This window comes from Mizuhopecten yessoensis, unplaced genomic scaffold (assembly GCF_002113885.1).
Source record: "Mizuhopecten yessoensis strain PY_sf001 unplaced genomic scaffold, ASM211388v2 scaffold11173, whole genome shotgun sequence".
In the NCBI taxonomy this organism is placed as follows: domain Eukaryota; kingdom Metazoa; phylum Mollusca; class Bivalvia; order Pectinida; family Pectinidae; genus Mizuhopecten; species Mizuhopecten yessoensis.
The window spans coordinates 2,699,947-2,719,300 of NW_018408916.1; the positions used below are offsets into that span (position 1 = coordinate 2,699,947).

Genomic DNA, 19,354 nt, shown 5'->3' on the forward strand with positions numbered 1-19,354 from the left:
CAAGTCTCTCCTGGCTATAGTACTTGGCAAGTCCAAGTCTCTCCTGGCTATACTACTTGGCAAGTCCAAGTCTCTCCTGGCTATACTACTTGGCAAGTCCAAGTCTCTCCTGGCTATACTACTTGGCAAGTCCAAGTCTCTCCTGGCTATACTACTTGGCAAGTCCAAGTCTCTCCTGGCTATACTACTTGGCAAGTCCAAGTCTCTCCTGGCTATACTACTTGGCAAGTCCAAGTCTCTCCTGGCTATACTACTTGGCAAGTCCAAGTCTCTCCTGGCTATACTACTTGGCAAGTCCAAGTCTCTCCTGGCTATACTACTTGGCAAGTCCAAGTCTCTCCTGGCTATACTACTTGGCAAGTCCAAGTCTCTCCTGGCTATACTACTTGGCAAGTCCAAGTCTCTCCTGGCTATACTACTTGGCAAGTCCAAGTCTCTCCTGGCTATACTACTTGGCAAGTCCAAGTCTCTCCTGGCTATACTACTTGGCAAGTCCAAGTCTCTCCTGGCTATACTACTTGGCAAGTCCAAGTCTCTCCTGGCTATACTACTTGGCAAGTCCAAGTCTCTCCTGGCTATACTACTTGGCAAGTCCAAGTCTCTCCTGGCTATACTACTTGGCAAGTCCAAGTCTCTCCTGGCTATACTACTTGGCAAGTCCAAGTCTCTCCTGGCTATACTACTTGGCAAGTCCAAGTCTCTCCTGGCTATACTACTTGGCAAGTCCAAGTCTCTCCTGGCTATAGTACTTGGCAAGTCCAAGTCTCTCCTGGCTATACTACTTGGCAAGTCCAAGTCTCTCCTGGCTATACTACTTGGCAAGTCCAAGTCTCTCCTGGCTATACTACTTGGCAAGTCCAAGTCTCTCCTGGCTATACTACTTGGCAAGTCCAAGTCTCTCCTGGCTATACTACTTGGCAAGTCCAAGTCTCTCCTGGCTATACTACTTGGCAAGTCCAAGTCTCTCCTGGCTATACTACTTGGCAAGTCCAAGTCTCTCCTGGCTATACTACTTGGCAAGTCCAAGTCTCTCCTGGCTATACTACTTGGCAAGTCCAAGTCTCTCCTGGCTATACTACTTGGCAAGTCCAAGTCTCTCCTGGCTATACTACTTGGCAAGTCCAAGTCTCTCCTGGCTATACTACTTGGCAAGTCCAAGTCTCTCCTGGCTATACTACTTGGCAAGTCCAAGTCTCTCCTGGCTATACTACTTGGCAAGTCCAAGTCTCTCCTGGCTATACTACTTGGCAAGTCCAAGTCTCTCCTGGCTATACTACTTGGCAAGTCCAAGTCTCTCCTGGCTATACTACTTGGCAAGTCCAAGTCTCTCCTGGCTATACTACTTGGCAAGTCCAAGTCTCTCCTGGCTATACTACTTGGCAAGTCCAAGTCTCTCCTGGCTATACTACTTGGCAAGTCCAAGTCTCTCCTGGCTATACTACTTGGCAAGTCCAAGTCTCTCCTGGCTATACTACTTGGCAAGTCCAAGTCTCTCCTGGCTATACTACTTGGCAAGTCCAAGTCTCTCCTGGCTATACTACTTGGCAAGTCCAAGTCTCTCCTGGCTATACTACTTGGCAAGTCCAAGTCTCTCCTGGCTATACTACTTGGCAAGTCCAAGTCTCTCCTGGCTATAGTACTTGGCAAGTCCAAGTCTCTCCTGGCTATACTACTTGGCAAGTCCAAGTCTCTCCTGGCTATACTACTTGGCAAGTCCAAGTCTCTCCTGGCTATAGTACTTGGCAAGTCCAAGTCTCTCCTGGCTATAGTACTTGGCAAGTCCAAGTCTCTCCTGGCTATACTACTTGGCAAGTCCAAGAGTCTCCTTTCTATAATACTTGTCCAAGTCCAAGTACTGTATTTCTGTGTTTCACAATACTGCTGGGTTAGACATCAGGCCTAAAACAAGATTACATTATATGCCTTTGTTCTTATTTCAGTTATGGGATCTGGAAACTACAAATACAGAACAAAAAAGCTGAGTTCTAGATATACACAGGTATGTGTTATAAAAAAAAGACCACGGAAAAAGTGGTAACATTGTATACTAATTAGTGCAGTATATGTAGATCTAACTTCTGATTGGTTGAAGTTGCTCAATGATGAAATTGCTGCACAATATTATGTTTGGTGCAAAATCATTTTGTTTTTATCAGAAATTAGTAAATATTCATCTATAATGAACTAACAAGTGTTATCTGTCTTTTTAAATTAAATTATAAGGGAGAACCATGATTATTTCTGGGGTTATACAGAATACATTTGTATTCCGAAAAAACACTGAAACTAATTTCACATGGTGACGGGGGCATTCATGTCTTACAGAACTTTCTAGTTCCTTAAATAACAGTTACAGTCGAAACGGAAATAACACCGGATATTTGTTAGATTTTCATTAGTTTATACATGTCTTTAATTCAGGATAGGTTGTCTGGAACGCTTTTCCAATTCAGTCTCTGTTGGTAAATGGTGTTTAATACTGGGGCTTAATGTATATAGAGATTCCTGAACTAAAAGATCAATTTTACTTCATTTGTTGTTGAAGGTATACCATGTGAAGGGTCGCCTTGGCTGGGCGTCTGATTCCTACGACATTAGAGGGCGCATTGTAGAAAGGAGCACTTTTAGTAAGTTTGCTTTGCTCTTAACCGTGTTAAATTTCATCACTTCTGACAAAATTTGTTTTCATCTCCAACTAAGTTAAGGTCTGGTTTTTACAGTTTTTTTTATTATACAGGGTCAACATATATAGCAATGTAGGGAGTAGACCTAGATAAAAGATCTGGATTATACAGGGTTCAGTTTAGATAGGTTACACTGAACATAGTTGTGTAGTATGACTTACAAAAGTACTGATGTCACAGGTAATATTGTGTATTATCTTGTAATGGTATACTGGTTTCATTTAAGGTCATGTGAACAGGTCTTTGGTAGAAAAGGTGAGTGCCACTATGGAGGCGAACCACCAGAGGAAGATGTTTGAGTGAGTATCGAGTTGCCTTGTTTATCACAAAAATACGATATAGAGGATCTCAATAATTTCAAAGAACAGTTGCAGAAATTATTTTCTCCCACCCTTCACAAGTGACTGTCTCCCGTTTTAACCGGGAAATCTCAGCTTGTCAACTCATAGGGGGAGAAAGCCTCGTGCCGATTAGCACATGTTCAATTGTGACGTCATTAAAGTGTGTCACCGGTAATTATGACTTAATCAAAAGTGAATGGCAATATCCGTACCCCACATGTGTTTTTGTTTACAAACAGACTACGGTCGGTGGAGTTGTGACTGAAATAATAGGATGGGAGAAAAATAATCCTCCCCTACCTTGAAGGTGTGACAGAAAAATCTCCAAACTGAGGGGTTATGTTTTTTGGTTGTCTAACCTGCGGCTCTGCTGAGGGTTAGACAACAACAAAAATCACCCGGACAGTTGGAGATTTCTCTGTTACACCCTCAAGGTATGGGAAGATTCTAATAATCAGTTGAATTTATGCAATACAATTTCCCATCAGTATATGACATGACTTGATAGTGAAACGTAACTATTTATTCAGCTATTCTGGAGTAAACCCCGAGAGTCAGGAGGCATATGAACTGGCCACCCAGGGGTTACTGCGGCCGGACGTGGATCACAAAGAGCCAATCATCTACAGCATCAAGTGTGTGGCCTTTGACCTGCCACACTTTACACTGGGTAGGTACAGCAGTGTTAGATTTAAACAAAGTAAAGCTGATTATTTACTTATATCAAGTGGTTTGAACTTTCATCTTGTCCTTTGTATGAAATGGTTCGGGGGAGAGGGCCGGGTTCCCATAGGATATTTGAACTTTATAGCTAGCAAGGTCAGTTTTAACTAATTCACCCCTGAAGACATATTTAAACTCTTCCAATTCAAAGGTTGGAATAGTTCATTATGAAATTTCAGGGGTGAATGAGTTAAGTGAGCAAATGAACAAAAATAAAAACAAACAATCAAATCTTTGGATTTGTTTTGATTGAACAAATCAATCCTTAGAACAATACTTACCAACTGGTGGATTCGATTTGGACCATGAGTTTCAGTAAGCAGAAGGGATTTTCATCGAAAGGAACATTCACTACCTGAATTTCTTTGTTGAATTTGGTAGAAGTAATACAGTTGAATGAAGTCTTTTTTTTCCTGAATTTCAGAGATCCATGCCATCAATGAGAAGTGTTTTTATCTTGCTGAAGTAATCCACGGCTTTGGGCTGTTAATGAATACAACGGCAGTGTGTGCTGGCATCCGCAGGATTCGGAGTGGAGTCTATGATCTTAATTACGCCCTGTTGTATCAGGATTGGAAATTAAACAAAATCGCACAAAATTTGAAATCATGTAAGCACATCCGACCACCACTGCCTTATAAAAGTAAACTCAGCCCAACATTGGGATTTCTAGGCAAGGGAAATAAAGGTGTGTTCAAGTATAAAAAAAAACCTAAGCCAGAAGCTCCGACAATAGATGCGATGGAAAGTCTCAAGCTTCAGGAAACACTTGAGGAGAAAGAAAGAATAGAAAAAGAAGTGCGAATGCTGCTGTCGACTCAGTTAAATAAGGAAAGTCCTGAAGAGAAGGATAAAAAGAGCAAGAAATAGGTGTTTATTGTAGGGAAGTGTTTCAAGGACTGCTATGAACAAGCCATGAAGACGCGGATGTCGCCAAATAAAACTGGATTTATTTTCTACGAATTTGAATCTAACACTTTCACTTGTATTTTACAACGAATACCAATTTCAAAAGTCTGTGGTCTGTATGCTGTCTAGAAATGATTGAGGAGTTATCCCGGTACAAAGTAACACTACAGACGTTACATTCTCAAACCTCAAACTCACAAATGTTAACTTTTGTGTTTTACTACAGGAGTTTGAACATAGCATGGTTCAAAATTTAACAACAAGTACTAAATCAATGATATAAACTTCGTTTCATTGTGACATTTACTGTAGTTCAATAAAATTGATTTTATCTGATCTATCATGAACTGTTTGATTACTTGTGCCAGTGTGACACTATCCGACCATAAGCGTTCAACTTTTCCTTAAAAAACCTCCAGAATACCACGAGGGCTAGCTAGGGTCCGGAAAGTTGGCTTGCTGGAGTGAGGAGTTATCAGTTTTGTTTAATTAAATGATTTATGTTCAAAAAAAGGTCAGATCTGTTAATTTTACTTTGCTTTTTCTCAACAGAACTGCAAGGCCTATAGTCATGATATTTGATCTGTAGCTTCCAAGTTCAAGAAATGTCAAGAAAGTAAAGATAATCATATTGAATAAGAGACAACTGTCTTAAAAACATCAATTTACTTCTAAAGCACTAAGATGCCTTTCCAGATATTATAGCCTGTAGCTTGCTGTGGCTAAGTGTCAATAAGTTTGTTCAAATAAGTGACTTACTGGGTTTATGTTTGTTCATATAATTTAACCTTAACCTTTTTAAAGGTCACCGATCATACATGTTCAAAACTTCAATAGACTTTTTTGAAACAAACCATCAGATCTGTAATTCCTACAAATTTTTATAATCATCATTAATTAAATACTTAAAATCAACAAATGAGGTGAGAGTAACATGTCCTATGGGCACCTTGTCGAACATACCTTGTACTTTCTTACATACATTTTTGTACAAGAAAGTACACTGTTTATGTATATGTAATTTAAATGTGATAAACTATTCTATATTATATATTATGTATGAATCCATTGGGAAGATGGAACTTGTGAGGATATTTTGTTTGAAGTGTGTACATGAATAAAATGTATTTGTCTATACTATTTTTGTTCAGCAATTTTTGATAAAAAACAACATACTGAGTTAATGCATTTGATTTTACAATTTTTCAGTTAACATTTACTTGAAAGCAGTCTTCAATTTTTTTTGGGAAATCTGTTATTGTAATCAAATTTAAACTTACAGAGATGAAAATTGAAAAATATTATGTCAAAATAAATTGAAGTCCAAATTCCCATTAAAATTTATTAAAAGAAATAATAACTTTTGAAAATCACTTGGCAGTAATTATTTATATGCAGACTCTGAATTAGGAAAATGTCAATACTTCAATAATTTGGTCCAAATAATACCTTTCACATCATTTATGTCCAAGATAATAATACAGACTTGTCGGTGAAGGTCCCCGTACCACTGCTACCAAAACCTGTAACCAAGTGTTGGAAACTGTTCTGGCTTAACTTTGGCCTTGGTAAATAATTTCTGAAAATAAAACCATACCTTGGAGAACTTTTATGAGAAATACTAAAGATGAAATAAACAATACATAAATCAGCAACATTGTTCTGAGTGTATAAGTTTAACTCATTCACCCCTAAAGACACATTTGAACTCTTCCAATTCAAAGGTTGGAATAGTTCATTATGAAATGTCAGGGGTGAATGAGTTAAGCGAGGCTAGACTGGGATTTGAACACCCTGACTTCTGCTTAACTTAAGTGATTAACAGAAGTGCCTAGCTAGCCTAATGGTTGTAGATTATGTCTTCTAAAGTGATGGCTAATGGAAGCAAAGTCCATTTCATGATCGATCATTAGACTATTACGTCGCATGTAAGGGGATTAACGGAAGTGGACTGGTAACATGTGACGTGATACTCACACTATTACAATGTAGTGGTGTGAAGTTTATGTTGTAAGCACAAGTTCTTCATTACTTTGAACTTTACAGCTCATCAGTATGCAATACAGTGTAAAATATGTACAGTGTAGATGAGACATATACAAACAGTATGATATAAACACATATAACAACGACTGAATTACACCCAGTGTGAGGAGATGCACCTTACACCACCTCAGACCATCTGCCCTTCTCTTACTAGCAAATTATAAAAACTTAGTGAGATTGACTATATCTTTCGTATCATTTGACAGCAATATTTCTGATAATTTTACATACTTGGGCTTCGAATATAATAGTTTTTGATGCATTTCTTTCTCAAGTTTGCAAAAAAAAAGGATTTTTTTATGCAAAATGGAATTAATATGATCTTCTTGCTCAGCGATATTTTGCAGCATCTTTAAAAATGTTCCGTTTTATCTAAATAAAACACCATGATAGCTGAATTTATCAACAACCGTTATTGTATTTCCTTTCAAAGGAGTAGTTTCCCCTGATCACAAGTCGAGTGTCGGGTGTGTAAGTGAATGATCTCAACTCACAGTAATGACCAGTGCATGTGGTTTTACTCAGATATTCTTCAAAATGATTTTTTTTTATATAAGCTGCAGCTATGTTGATTCACTATGGCATGGGACAATGAACCAGACCGAGTATCATGAAACAGACTTACTTAGATTTCTGGCAAAAGTTCAAATGTCAATGAAATATAATAGTTATGCATGTTTCTCTAGAAAACAAGACGAAACATTTATATCATACCTTACGGTTTTGGTGTATTCCAGTGTAGTATGCGGTCTCGATCTTACGATGTATGTCATTTTCTCGTACTGCACGATTAATGAGTATTTCATTGTAATATACTGTATTGTTATCACGTAAGCCATTGTACAATATGCATCATATCATGTTTGACTATTATTGTATACATGTATCATTGTTAATTTGTAATATACTGTATTGTTATCACGTAAGCCATTGTACAATTATGCATCATATCATATTTGACTATTATTGTATACATGTATCATTGTAAATTTGTAATATACTGTACTATTTGTAGGTCATGGTATGCATGTCTACTCTCCGATGTGTCTTACACAAGGAATAAAATAAACTGAATCTGAAGAGACCGAAATCAGTCTATGCTGACCAGTTTTCTTCCAAATATTGATGAACTTCATGGAAAATAGAGATACAATGAAATACAGTTCAAAGGACAATTTCAGACAATCACCATTGCTATTTCAAAGAGGGAAATCGTCCAGATGATTTTAAGTTATTAATAAAGATCTTTTTCTGAGAAATTATTTGAATCAATATTTTAACTGATGAATATGAGTCTCTAGCACAAAATGAATGATGAAGCAGGGTTAGACATATAGTTATTAGGGGTGTCACAATACGCCAAGAGTGTATCACGATATATTGCAATACAGAATGAATATATTGCGATACGTATCCCGCTATATTGTCATAGGAAGGATGTGCTCAATTTTATAATAAGTTGTTGTCAGAATATTATCAAACTTAATCATATATAATATAGATTACATGTACATAGATTTCAGATTTTTTTCAAACCAACCATCGATTACAAAATTTGAACTGTTAAAAGCCTGCTTTAATTCATGCTTATTGGCATATCTGTTAGAATTTGCAGTAATTTGCAAAATTAAAACACCAAGCAGATACATAAAACATGCTTTGGAAAAATATTGCGTTACAGCAATATTTCATCTCTGTATTGTGGTACGATACGATATACCTGTGTATTGCGATATATTGTGACAGCCGTAATTGTTATACATGTACCAACTGTTGTATATTTGCTAATGACATTGTAATTAAGATTTGACAGGAAGACCTAAGACGTTACCCACCTACACTGTATATATACATGTACTAATGATATTAAATAGCACTTATACACATGTATTGGTAGCTATTACGCAATTGCGCAAACACTAGGTACCATGGAATGAGGCCCTGTCGGCCGTTCACCAACACCTGTGAACATGAAAAGTCAGGTAACACTCGCCTGTCATGTACGACACTACCAATAATGCAGGACGTATTTATGTGTATTTTACTGTAACTGCCATAATCATTTTTATATAGCTCCTGTCCAGGTAAATATATCGGGGGTCATCAATGGTCAGTTTTACGACCAACTGTGGACAGGTGGTCTAATTACAATGTGGAAAGGTGACCACAGGTAGATTATTAATCAATGCAATGCAAATAAGAGTTTTGTTAGCTTGCAATTCAAAATTAAAAGATTTCGCAACCATGGAAAGCCTTTGAAAGTATTCATCTCAGTTTAGAAGATACCCACTTTTAATAAATGCAAGTTAATTCATTATACCTGTAACGTAGGAACAGATTATGCTGGACAGGAAGTATACCGGTTCCACTAAGCAGGATTATACTTGGATGTATATACATAACCCGACCAGCCAACAGGTGTGGGAAGTTAATGAACAATAAAAATATGACAAAACATATTTACCTGTGATCAGACAATTGATATCATATTGTGGTCATTCATACACCAGAGCTGATCACATGACTGGAAGGAAACCCAATTTGACTACCAGAAGGGATTATTTTCACAGAGTCCCAAACTTGACAACTGCAAGTAGCTGTGGAAATATTGGACAACATTAAGACAGAAGACATATATAGAATCATGAAAATTGAGATGCAGAGAAGTTGTGTGCAGATAAAGTTTGGAGTTGTGTTGGCCATGCTGATGTTCCTACAGATAGTGAGGCTTGGAGACTGTCAAACAGGTAATCATTTAACTTTTTGTCACTTATCACAGAATTTGTACCAGTAAATTCTTTGAAGTACACGGGTACCAAGCTTCCATGTATTAATAGAGACACACTCTCGCTATGGTTGTTATGCTAGTACTGTATCTTCTTTTGTGACAATGGCAATATCATAAATTTTCAAATCCTACTAGTATTTTCTTAAAAACATTCCTATTGTCCCAGCTTTTTAAGGAAAGCCAAGAATGTCAATTTGAGTTTGTCTATAGCTTTGCTTTCTAGAAGAGAACGAATCCAGTCACAACTTGGGAATGATTCTATAATTGCAATGATCAAATTATTTTCAAAGATGAAATGAATTTGTGCATATTTAGGGTGAAGGCAATGCTTCAAAACTGATACAATGTCACTTTTCAGATGATATCTTGGCATAGATTTTCACCAATTTTGGTTTAGACATACTAATAGTAGCAGATATGTATATGACCATTTTGCAATGGGGTATATAGATTACTCTAATAAGCATTCTTTAACTTCTAAACTTGAAAATTTCCAATCCTCGATCATCCGTCATAAGAGATAAGGAAGAGTTAAGAATGAATTACCCCGTTTCCTAAATAAAGCACACACTCGAAAGATTAACTGTTATTTGGAGGCAAAATATAAAATGTACCTACACATGTACATCCATCCAAACATTGATGACAAAAAGCAAATTTGTACCAGCACACTGAAATACTGAAAATATAGTCATAGCTATGATAAAATGATTTGGCCATCATGGATAAACAGTGTATTGATGGCAATAAACTTTTATCTCTGTATGTATTCTTCAAGTTCAGGAACTTTGTGTAAATATTACGGACTCCTTAATCAGTTAGTCAAACCAGCTCCTGTAACCACCTCTATTCAGAGACCACCTGTGTTAAGAGACCACTTTTAACATTCTTCATTGTAACAATTTCATTGTGAAATGAATCTGTATTAAAAGACCACCTGTATTAACCCTTTCAACACTTTAGACCATAATGGACTCATCCATATCAATTTACGGTAGAAGCTATTAAGGTTACATAGGGGTGAAAGGGTTAAGAAACCACCTTTTTTTTTTACTTCCAGGGGGTGATCTCTCAATACGGGTTCGACTGTGTTATTCAGGGTCAGCGATATTCGATTGTTATAGTCAAGTTGTCCTTTCATACTTGTTTGAGAGGATGCATTATAGCTCCACATGTACACAGAGTCATTGGGGGTTGAGTACAAACCTCTAATTACCTACCCAAGGTCTGGCTAGTACCCCGGTACCTTCACAGTGTGTATATATGTATGCTAGAGGTGGCAGAGGTGCTCTACATGGTACGGATCTGTAATTTCAACAATACCCAATCCAGACCAGGTTCAACTCCACATAAGGCAGGCAGGGTTGGGCAACAAAGACATCAATGTATCTTGTTCAAGAATATTGCCGCAGGATCCTAACCTAACATTTTGGTCAATACTGATTAGGTTGGTGTACTGTGCTGTAATTATGCCCCTCAGATGTATGTTGAATTATACATTGAACATTAATTACAAAATCTTTAAATTTTATAATGATATTTGCAAAATATCTTTTGCTTTTTATTGAAATATTGTTGACATGCTAATATACACATACATTTTATGGATTCAGTATTTTGGTGACAAACCGATCAGGAACATTGTACTTTTTGTTTTGTTTTCACAGGAAACCATTTGATTCGAGGAAAAGAACAACCTAACATCAGACAAGCTCACAAATGGAAGATACCATTACAGTTGACTCCAGAATTCAATCGGCATATTGGTAGACAGGGAGATGTCCTTCTTGTTCCATTAAAGCCGCGCATTTCTGAAAATAATTTCCAAGGTAACCATAATATGAACCCGAGACATTGGAAAGACGTGTCCCGACGTCAAAGGTCATTGCTGAAAACGGAACGGTTCGTTAAGGGATCACCAACTTTGAAATTATCTACATAAGACACTTGATACAAACATAACGTGTGTAACTTAAGCTTGGATGATTTCAACAACCCTTTAAAAAACTGAGTTCAGTCCAGACTGACATAATCCTAATCGTTTACCTTAGGAAACTTTTAAGGATCCCTATCCCACTGTTGTTTGTACGTACAGTAACCTCACCTACATTTCGTTTTGGGTACACAACTGTAGCTGGACTTGGCCAGGACACTTCGTTTGACCAGGTAGCACCGTTGGTTCAAGAGACGGTATAATGATCTGAGGTCCAGCGTTTGAATCCGGGTCTGGCCCAATCACACTTTTCTTCACTCGGAACACTCTTGTTGTTTTTTTTGGTATATTTCATATATATTTTTCATAAAAGTCCTGCAATGTGTGTTTTCTATATCATAAATTGTTTATATCAAAGCTATAGTCATGCTGCTAAAAATCAAAAAAGAAATCCAATGCACAGTTAGTTTTCTTGCAGTGGTATGGGGATCTTAATACCTAAAGCCTACAAGTTCTACAAGTGAAGGGTATACTGGTGAACAGATTAATAATGTGTGTGTAATATAGATACTGGTACCCAGGACACAGATCCTCGTCAGCCCAAGTGATACACAGATACAAAGAGGAGGCAGCATCTACAAGACAGGGAGGATCTAAAACCTTTGTCACATCACGAGCTCAATGACGTATTCAACGGATCAATGCTATAGAATATTGTAGTTGTTATTGATTTCAAAATAAAATATTAACATTTGCTTTGCATCCTTCCATTGAAATGCATTGAGAAGGCAAATGTTGTTATGAGACTATATAACAACATTTGCTATTGTGACGTCATCAGTTTCATTGTTGTCAACACTTAATTTGCTGTTCAAAAAACTGTTCGAAATAACTAAATAAAGCATAACTACTCTATCAAAATGTAAATATAAGCAATGAATATTTTAGCAAATCTTGTTATGGTCCTATAACACACATTTCTATTGCTGACAAATTTACAGAAAGTCCTACCGGGATTTATTAAGTTTGTTATCAATAGCAATGTGTGTTATAGAACCATAACAATGTTTGCTAAAATATTCACTGCTTAAATGAATAAAGGCTTTACTATATTCACGTGAGTTGTAATATAATTTATTTTGTTGTGGAAACAAGAAGCGGGTATAATCATGTATACAAAGAAAGATACATTATACTTGTCATGTCAAAATCATAACACACTTAAACAATTTGATATCATCATTTTAGGGATGAGCTATAATAAATGTTTTGCATTTGCTCCATATAGATTTAGTAGGCCAAATCCAAATGTCCAAATTGGAAGACCCAAGCTTCCTTGCAAGAAATTCACAATTTTATGAAGAACCTATTTAGGCTTCATCAGGTTTAATGGAAATGGACTGGAAAGGTTGATAATGTTTAGAAAACAGAAGTCAGGATGATCATCTTTGATCGTGAATTAACCTAAATATAACAACAAGTGGAAAGGTTATGAGAGAATTATAGGTATTTTATTTTTATTTTATTTTTAAAAAAAATCAGACTTTTTTGCTTCTTACATGGCCTCTAAGAGGCTAAGACTGACCATATGAAACCTGTAGCATTTCTGAGAAGTCAAAAAGTGAAAATTTTAACAGATCTGATTCACATGTTCTTAAAACATAAAATTAACAATAGTAGAAAATACATTAATTCACCAAGGGCTGCCCAAGATATACAATATCTATACAATTGTGTTAGGACCTTGTCTAGAGGTCAAACACATGTTACAGAACTCGCATACCAAATTCCGACTGGTACACATATCAAAGTTTTACTTTCTGCACAAACAATGTACATATTAAACTTGTCCCAATGTTTCAAGACCAACCAGTCCCTTTGTCAAGCTTTGACTGAGTGAGCAATTTCTATTTTTTACCTGTACAACGATGTGACTAAATTGTATATTTTTTTATGTCACTCGACCCGGGACGTTTCGTCTATTGATAGGGAGTGTATACACACTGCATCAGATAGGTTACAGGTAGGGTGTAGATATCGCCCCCTCCCCTGTTATGTCAGTATCGAGTCATACAGATGATTCAGCTGTTGTTCCCCATCGTCTCTGTTCATGTTCTGAGTTTTCCTGATTTTGATTGCTTCTTTGATTTGTTTCATTTTTATGTGTTGTTCCATTTAACTATCTTGGCATTGTCCCAATTGACGATGTGATTTTGGGTGTTAGCGTGATCTGTTAATGTCGATTTATTGTACTGGATGGCGGATGTTTTGCGTGTGGATCTGGCGAATGTGACGTTGCTCATTTTCTCTACATCCTTTTGATGTTCCTTCAGACGTGTACCACATTTCCTCCCAGTTTCACCTATATATGGGTGCTGACAATTTTTTGCACAGAATTTGATATACAACTTCTGTTTTGTCAAAAGTGCCAGTCTTGTCTTTGGGGTGCACCAGTAATTGTCTGAGTGTTGTCAGTGGTCTCATCGGGGTGCTGAAATGGTTTTCCCTCATCACCCGGTCAAATGCCTCAGATGTCCCCTTCACGTAGGGTATTGTGACCCCGCCTTAGCATTTGGTTTTCTGTACCTGTAACCTATCTGATACAGTGTGTTTAAGTTCCCTATCGATAGGCGAAATGTCCTGGGTCGAGTGACATACAAAAATATACAATTTCGTCACATCGTTGTACTGGTAAAAACATAGAAATCGTTCACTCAGTCATAGCTTGACAAAGGGACCAGTCGGTCTTGAAACTTTGCAACACATTTAATAGGTACATTGTTAGTAAAACTTTGATATCACATATTTTCAAACTGATGAATCTTATTGAAGATATCCGACTGGTACACATTTTGGCTAGGATCAATGCTGACATGATTCGATATGTTTGTTTTGAACAGCTCAATATATAACACATAACATACATACAGGTAAGTAATTAGCACCACTATAATGGACAAGAATGTTGCATATCAACTTTCATAAAACCTTTACCTCAATGTAAAGCTATAACAGCTTACCGACGAAAAGTGAAAAATGTTCCTGATTAGTTTGTATCTGAGTGAAGTTGTTTTAAAGGCTGATTACCAAAGTTTTCACTATGAGAAAATCTAAGTATCGTTTGAACACAAACAGTAATTGAAAATTTATTTTGAAAGCTTTAGAAAATGTCTGTTAGCTTTGTTAAGCAAATTAAGGGTGCGAATGACCAGTGTCTTAGAGCTACTCTGTGCCGCTGTAAATACCTCACTCAGCCAAAATGTGCTGAGTCAGTAAAGTCAGCTGTCAGAAAATATCGAGACATTTTGCCTAATAGTTTGTGTTTTACATGATGCTATCAACAGCTATGGTCATATAAGGATGTGCCAGGTTTTGATGGTGGAGGATAGCCAAAGTTCCCGATGAAAAAACACCAACCTATGGCCTGAACCTGGCGACTGCCCAACATGTATCTTGAGGTTGAGGTCATAACTGTTCTCGGATGCACCATGAATCTTGATGAAAGGTTGAATTGGGACTAAATTACTGAAATCTGAGATTTTCTTTCTAATACTTGAGATATACACATATGTATTATGTGTTTATAATGTTCTATTTGCAAAGAGCTTATCAGTCTATACTTTTTCACAGTGTTCTATTTACTTTAAGTATCGAGACAATTCATCCAAATTTGATACAACGTAATGTTTATCCACTTCCTGTGGTAGGTTGTTCATGTCCTTGCGATATAGAACTCCAGTCAAGCCTGCTTCCCTGGCTCCGCAGTAGTCATTGTGAAAATGATCACCAACATGGAGAGATTGACAAGCTGGACACTCTCCGAGTCTAAGAGCTTCCTGGAAAATCCTAACATCTGGTTTGGCAATTTTGAACTCTTTTGAGGAGATCACAAAATCAAAGTGATGTTTTAAAGCTATTTTATTCAGAATTGTCTCCAAACGTTCATCAAAATTTGAAATAACTCCCAATTTGACACCGCTGTTTTTCAGATTCTGTAATGTCTGATCTGCCCCTGGAAGAACCTCCCATCCATTGGATGTTCCGAAATGTATATACAAATGTGTGAAAATTGTTGAAATTGTGCTGTCGTTTCCTTGGTAACCAGCATCAACAAAAGTTTTCTTGACAAGATCTTGCCACCAATGGTGGGAGGCCATGTTTTCCTCTGCTCCGAAATTTGGATGTTGTTGGTTCTGTCTCGCCCAATGTGTTTTGAAGGCCTGGTTGATTTTGACTGGATCCAATTCCACGCCGTACAGTTTGGAGATCTGGGCATACTGCTGACCAACCCCTCCGAGTACCCTCAGGATAGTGTTGGTCACGTCAAATGTTATCATCTTGACTGGATTAGCCATCTGAAATGTAGAACAGACATACAACAGGATCCACATATAAATACATCAAAATCTGAGTATAATAGAATCTGATACAATTTTAAAAGTTCCAAACACAGACTGGGAGAGCAAAATTATATCTGTGAATGTACTTGTCCATCCAGTCTATTTTTTAACATTTATAGTACATTAAATCGGTGAGATTAAAATATTATTATTAAGGTTTGATTAAGAGTTAACATCCTCATAACAGCTTGGGTCACATGAAGATGGTGTCATCAGCGATGACCATGCCACTTTGAAGTGCCATCTCATTGAAAAGTCATCACCAGTGTTGGTAATTGTTTCAAACTTCCAAATCGTTACCATTTCTTACACGATGAAGTACTAAACAATCATAAACTGAAAATAAAATAAATAGAAAAACATTCACAACAAGAGGCCCAGAGGGCCTGTATCGCTCACCTGAATATGTTTAAAATAATTGGTATGAAGTAAAGATATAACACTCCATGGTAGGTGCTGTAAGTACATATGAAATTTGAAAAAGATCCATCCAGTACTTGAGATATAGCGAGAACAAACTTCAAACAGATCAAGCCCCACCCCTATGCCCCTAGGGATACTCCAGACTAAATTAGGATAAAATTCCTTAATCCCTATGGTAGAAGAAGGATTTTAAAGGTTTTTCCTCTATTTCCCCTATTGGGCCCTGCCCTCTGCTCCCAGAGGGGTCAGACACACCGTTTATACAAAATTGGTTCCCCTTCACCCAAGGATGCTTCATACCAAATTTGGACAAAATCCTGTCATTCCAACAGAAGAAGAAGGATTTTGACGAATTTGCTAATTTCCCCTATTGGGCCCCTCCCTTCTGCCCCTGGGGGCCAGACCTAAGTTTTATACAAAATTGGTTCCCCTTCACCCAAGGATTCTTTAGACCAATTATGGGACAAATCCTTTCATTCCTACAGAAGAAGCAGGATTTTAAAGAACTTGCTCTATTTCCCCTTTTTGGCCCCGCCCCTCAGCCCCGAGGGGGGCCAGACTCACCATTTATACAAAATTGGTTCCCCTTTACCCAAGAATGCTTCAGACTAAATATGGACCAAATCCTTTCATCCCTATAGAAGAAGGATTTTAAAGAATTTGCTATATTTCCTCTATTGAGCCCCGCCCCTCAGCCCCCAGGGGGAGGGGCTAGACCCACCATTTATACCAACCTTGTTCTCCTTCCCTCTAGGATGCTTCTGAGCAAATATGGAACAAATCCTTTCATTCCTACAGAAGAAGAAGGATTTTAAAGAATTTGCTATATTTCCCCTATTTGGCCCGCCCCTCAGCCCCCAGGGGGGCCACACCCACCGTTTATACAAAATTGAGTCCCCTTGGCCTAAGGATGCTCCCAACTAAATTTAATCAAAATCTACTTGGTCGTTCAGGACTAGTAGCGTTTTAAAAGAAAAGTTGACGGAAGGGCATGTTATGTAGGACAGACAATGGGAAGAAAAGCTAGGTTAATGGAGGACAGACAAAAGGAGGAATATAAGGGAGGATAACTTGATCATACATATATTTTTACTTCAGGTCATAGCAGTATGATAAGTTATTAGAACATGTGAAAAATGTGAGTCACCTTTTGCCAAGCATATCCTATTGACCTGGAATGTCAGTGTAGGAAATTTGTTGTGGGCTCATCAATTCTTAAAAGTTACATTTGAAAATATGACCTGACTGTTAGCAAATGAAATACATATTCATAAAATCTGGTGAACATTAAATTTATATATATATATAAAAGAAGTCGTAATAAAAGAACAGAATTAAACTATTATACAATCAAATTTCAGGAACTGAACTTGAATAGTAGATCTTGATAACCAAATTCTTGTATCAATATATTGACCACTAATTAATTTGTATGTTTAGCATTTGTTTTTTCAACACCTTTAAAAATAATGTTTCGAAATTGCAAGCCTTATTTAATTTACAATTATTATGAATAAGTTTACTTATATTAATCACAAATGTTGTCCCAAATAAATTGGAGAAAAGCCGGAGCTTTGACAGATGACCCTTTACCTTTTTATATCTGATCAGGAAATTGAACCCCATTTGTTAAAGACGATTTTGCTTACACAATCGAACAACCCAAAATGATGTTTTCATTGTCATGTTGAGATAATTTCTACGGTCTTCTTTGTCAATAAATACTGTTATGTGGTTTGATGTCATGTAGATTTGTAGAACGATGAAAGGGAATGTTTTAATATATGCAAATCAAATGAAGAATCCAAAGATTTAAGGACAAGGAAATGTAGATAATTGACCTTTGACCTTTAATTGACTTAAGTGAAAATGGTACGAAACGTATGCACATTGTAAGGATTGATGCACATTTGTTTAAATGTCACTGAGAAATATGGTATTTAAGTAATGATGAAATTAGTATCATGGACAGGCTCGGCGTCAACATAAGAAAATACAAATGGTTATACTGTTGTCTTGGCATAACAGCAGGACTAAAAGCATATTACACTATTCCTAAGGCAGGACAAGAAAAGTACATTGTTATAGATGTATAGTTGTTAAGAAAATGTGAAAAAGACAAGGGTCAGTAATTAATTGAATGTCATAATGAAGTGACTGCTTAAAGTATAACTTTGTATAATAACTTGAGTTGCAAAGTCTGTAGTTATCCTTTTTTTCCTTCATTTAAATAATTAAAACTCTTGACACAGTTTCTGGTGCTGATGACCATCCTATAAAGCTACTCAAAACTTCACTCAGGACAACAAAATTAAAACATTTTTTTTTCCAAAGATGCAAACAGTTTTAATTGAGAGGTAAATCTTATTCGAATCGTATTGCATGCATGAAGCAATTACAAGAAATGATCATGCATTCTCTCACCAAGCGTTAAATATTGGGTCATCATTAAGCATAACATGGAAATAGATAAATCCTTCATCAAGGGAGATAACTGTTGCGAGTTTACATACACAGCAGCAAAGGGCACCTGTCAACAATATTTCAGCGATGTGAAATGCATAAATAAGAATGACACACCGAGATAAGCACAGCTATGTAAGGATCGGACAAAATACAGAAGTTGGATAACAATATGCAAATCGTAGTCGTATTCACTAGAGAACAAATGTATAAATAGCAGACAGATAAGTTTTCACCTTTGGTTGTCAAGTCGAAACTTGTCTGCCGGAAGTACCAGCGAAGACATCAAATTACTGTTATGTGATTGGTACATTTACAAAGCACATTCATAAGTAAAAAAGTAAAATAATAAAACGAAGAATTATTGACTATGAAAGAGGTTAGTTGTTTACTTATTTTATGATTTCTATATTTGATTTTTTAAAATGAGATTTCATTGAAAAAATATTGAAGAAATATCCGCAGTAACTGGCATGGCGCGTAATCAATGACAACACTTGTGGAGTGTGTTCTTGCGAGAGTCGTTATCGGTGGATTGTAACATGGAACAAGGTGGTAAGTTGCAACAAAATATCGCATTGCTTAGAGATATGCTTACTCTATCGTTCTAGGGTATAATGTGTATATTTTCATCATTCAAATGG

General features: G+C 36.8%; 2 protein-coding genes across 16 annotated transcripts in view; one reads left to right on the forward strand and one right to left on the reverse strand.

Annotated features, from left to right (window-relative positions):
- Positions 1-14,108: 14,108 nt before the first annotated feature.
- On the reverse strand, positions 14,109-18,994 carry LOC110467432 (haloacid dehalogenase-like hydrolase domain-containing protein 3). 2 transcript variants are annotated; one of them, XM_021524595.1, is made up of 2 exons: positions 18,947-18,994; positions 14,109-15,779 (listed from the first exon to the last, which is right to left on the reverse strand). In XM_021524595.1, the coding sequence occupies exon 2, from the start codon at positions 15,777-15,779 to the stop codon at positions 15,063-15,065; it is 717 nt and encodes a 238-aa protein (XP_021380270.1). In that variant the 5' UTR covers positions 18,947-18,994; the 3' UTR covers positions 14,109-15,062. The 2 variants fall into 2 exon arrangements, with proteins under 2 accessions (XP_021380270.1, XP_021380271.1); XM_021524596.1 differs by lacking the exon at positions 18,947-18,994 and adding an exon at positions 16,982-17,035.
- Positions 18,995-19,178: 184 nt separating this feature from the next.
- The window catches only part of LOC110467474 (centriolin-like), a 98,014-nt gene continuing 97,838 nt past the window's right edge, over positions 19,179-19,354 (forward strand). For all 14 annotated transcript variants that reach the window (XM_021524666.1, XM_021524673.1, XM_021524676.1 and 11 more), the window contains exon 1: positions 19,179-19,265. The gene's annotated coding sequence lies outside the window, so the exon portion shown is untranslated. The remainder of the gene's footprint in view (positions 19,266-19,354) is intronic.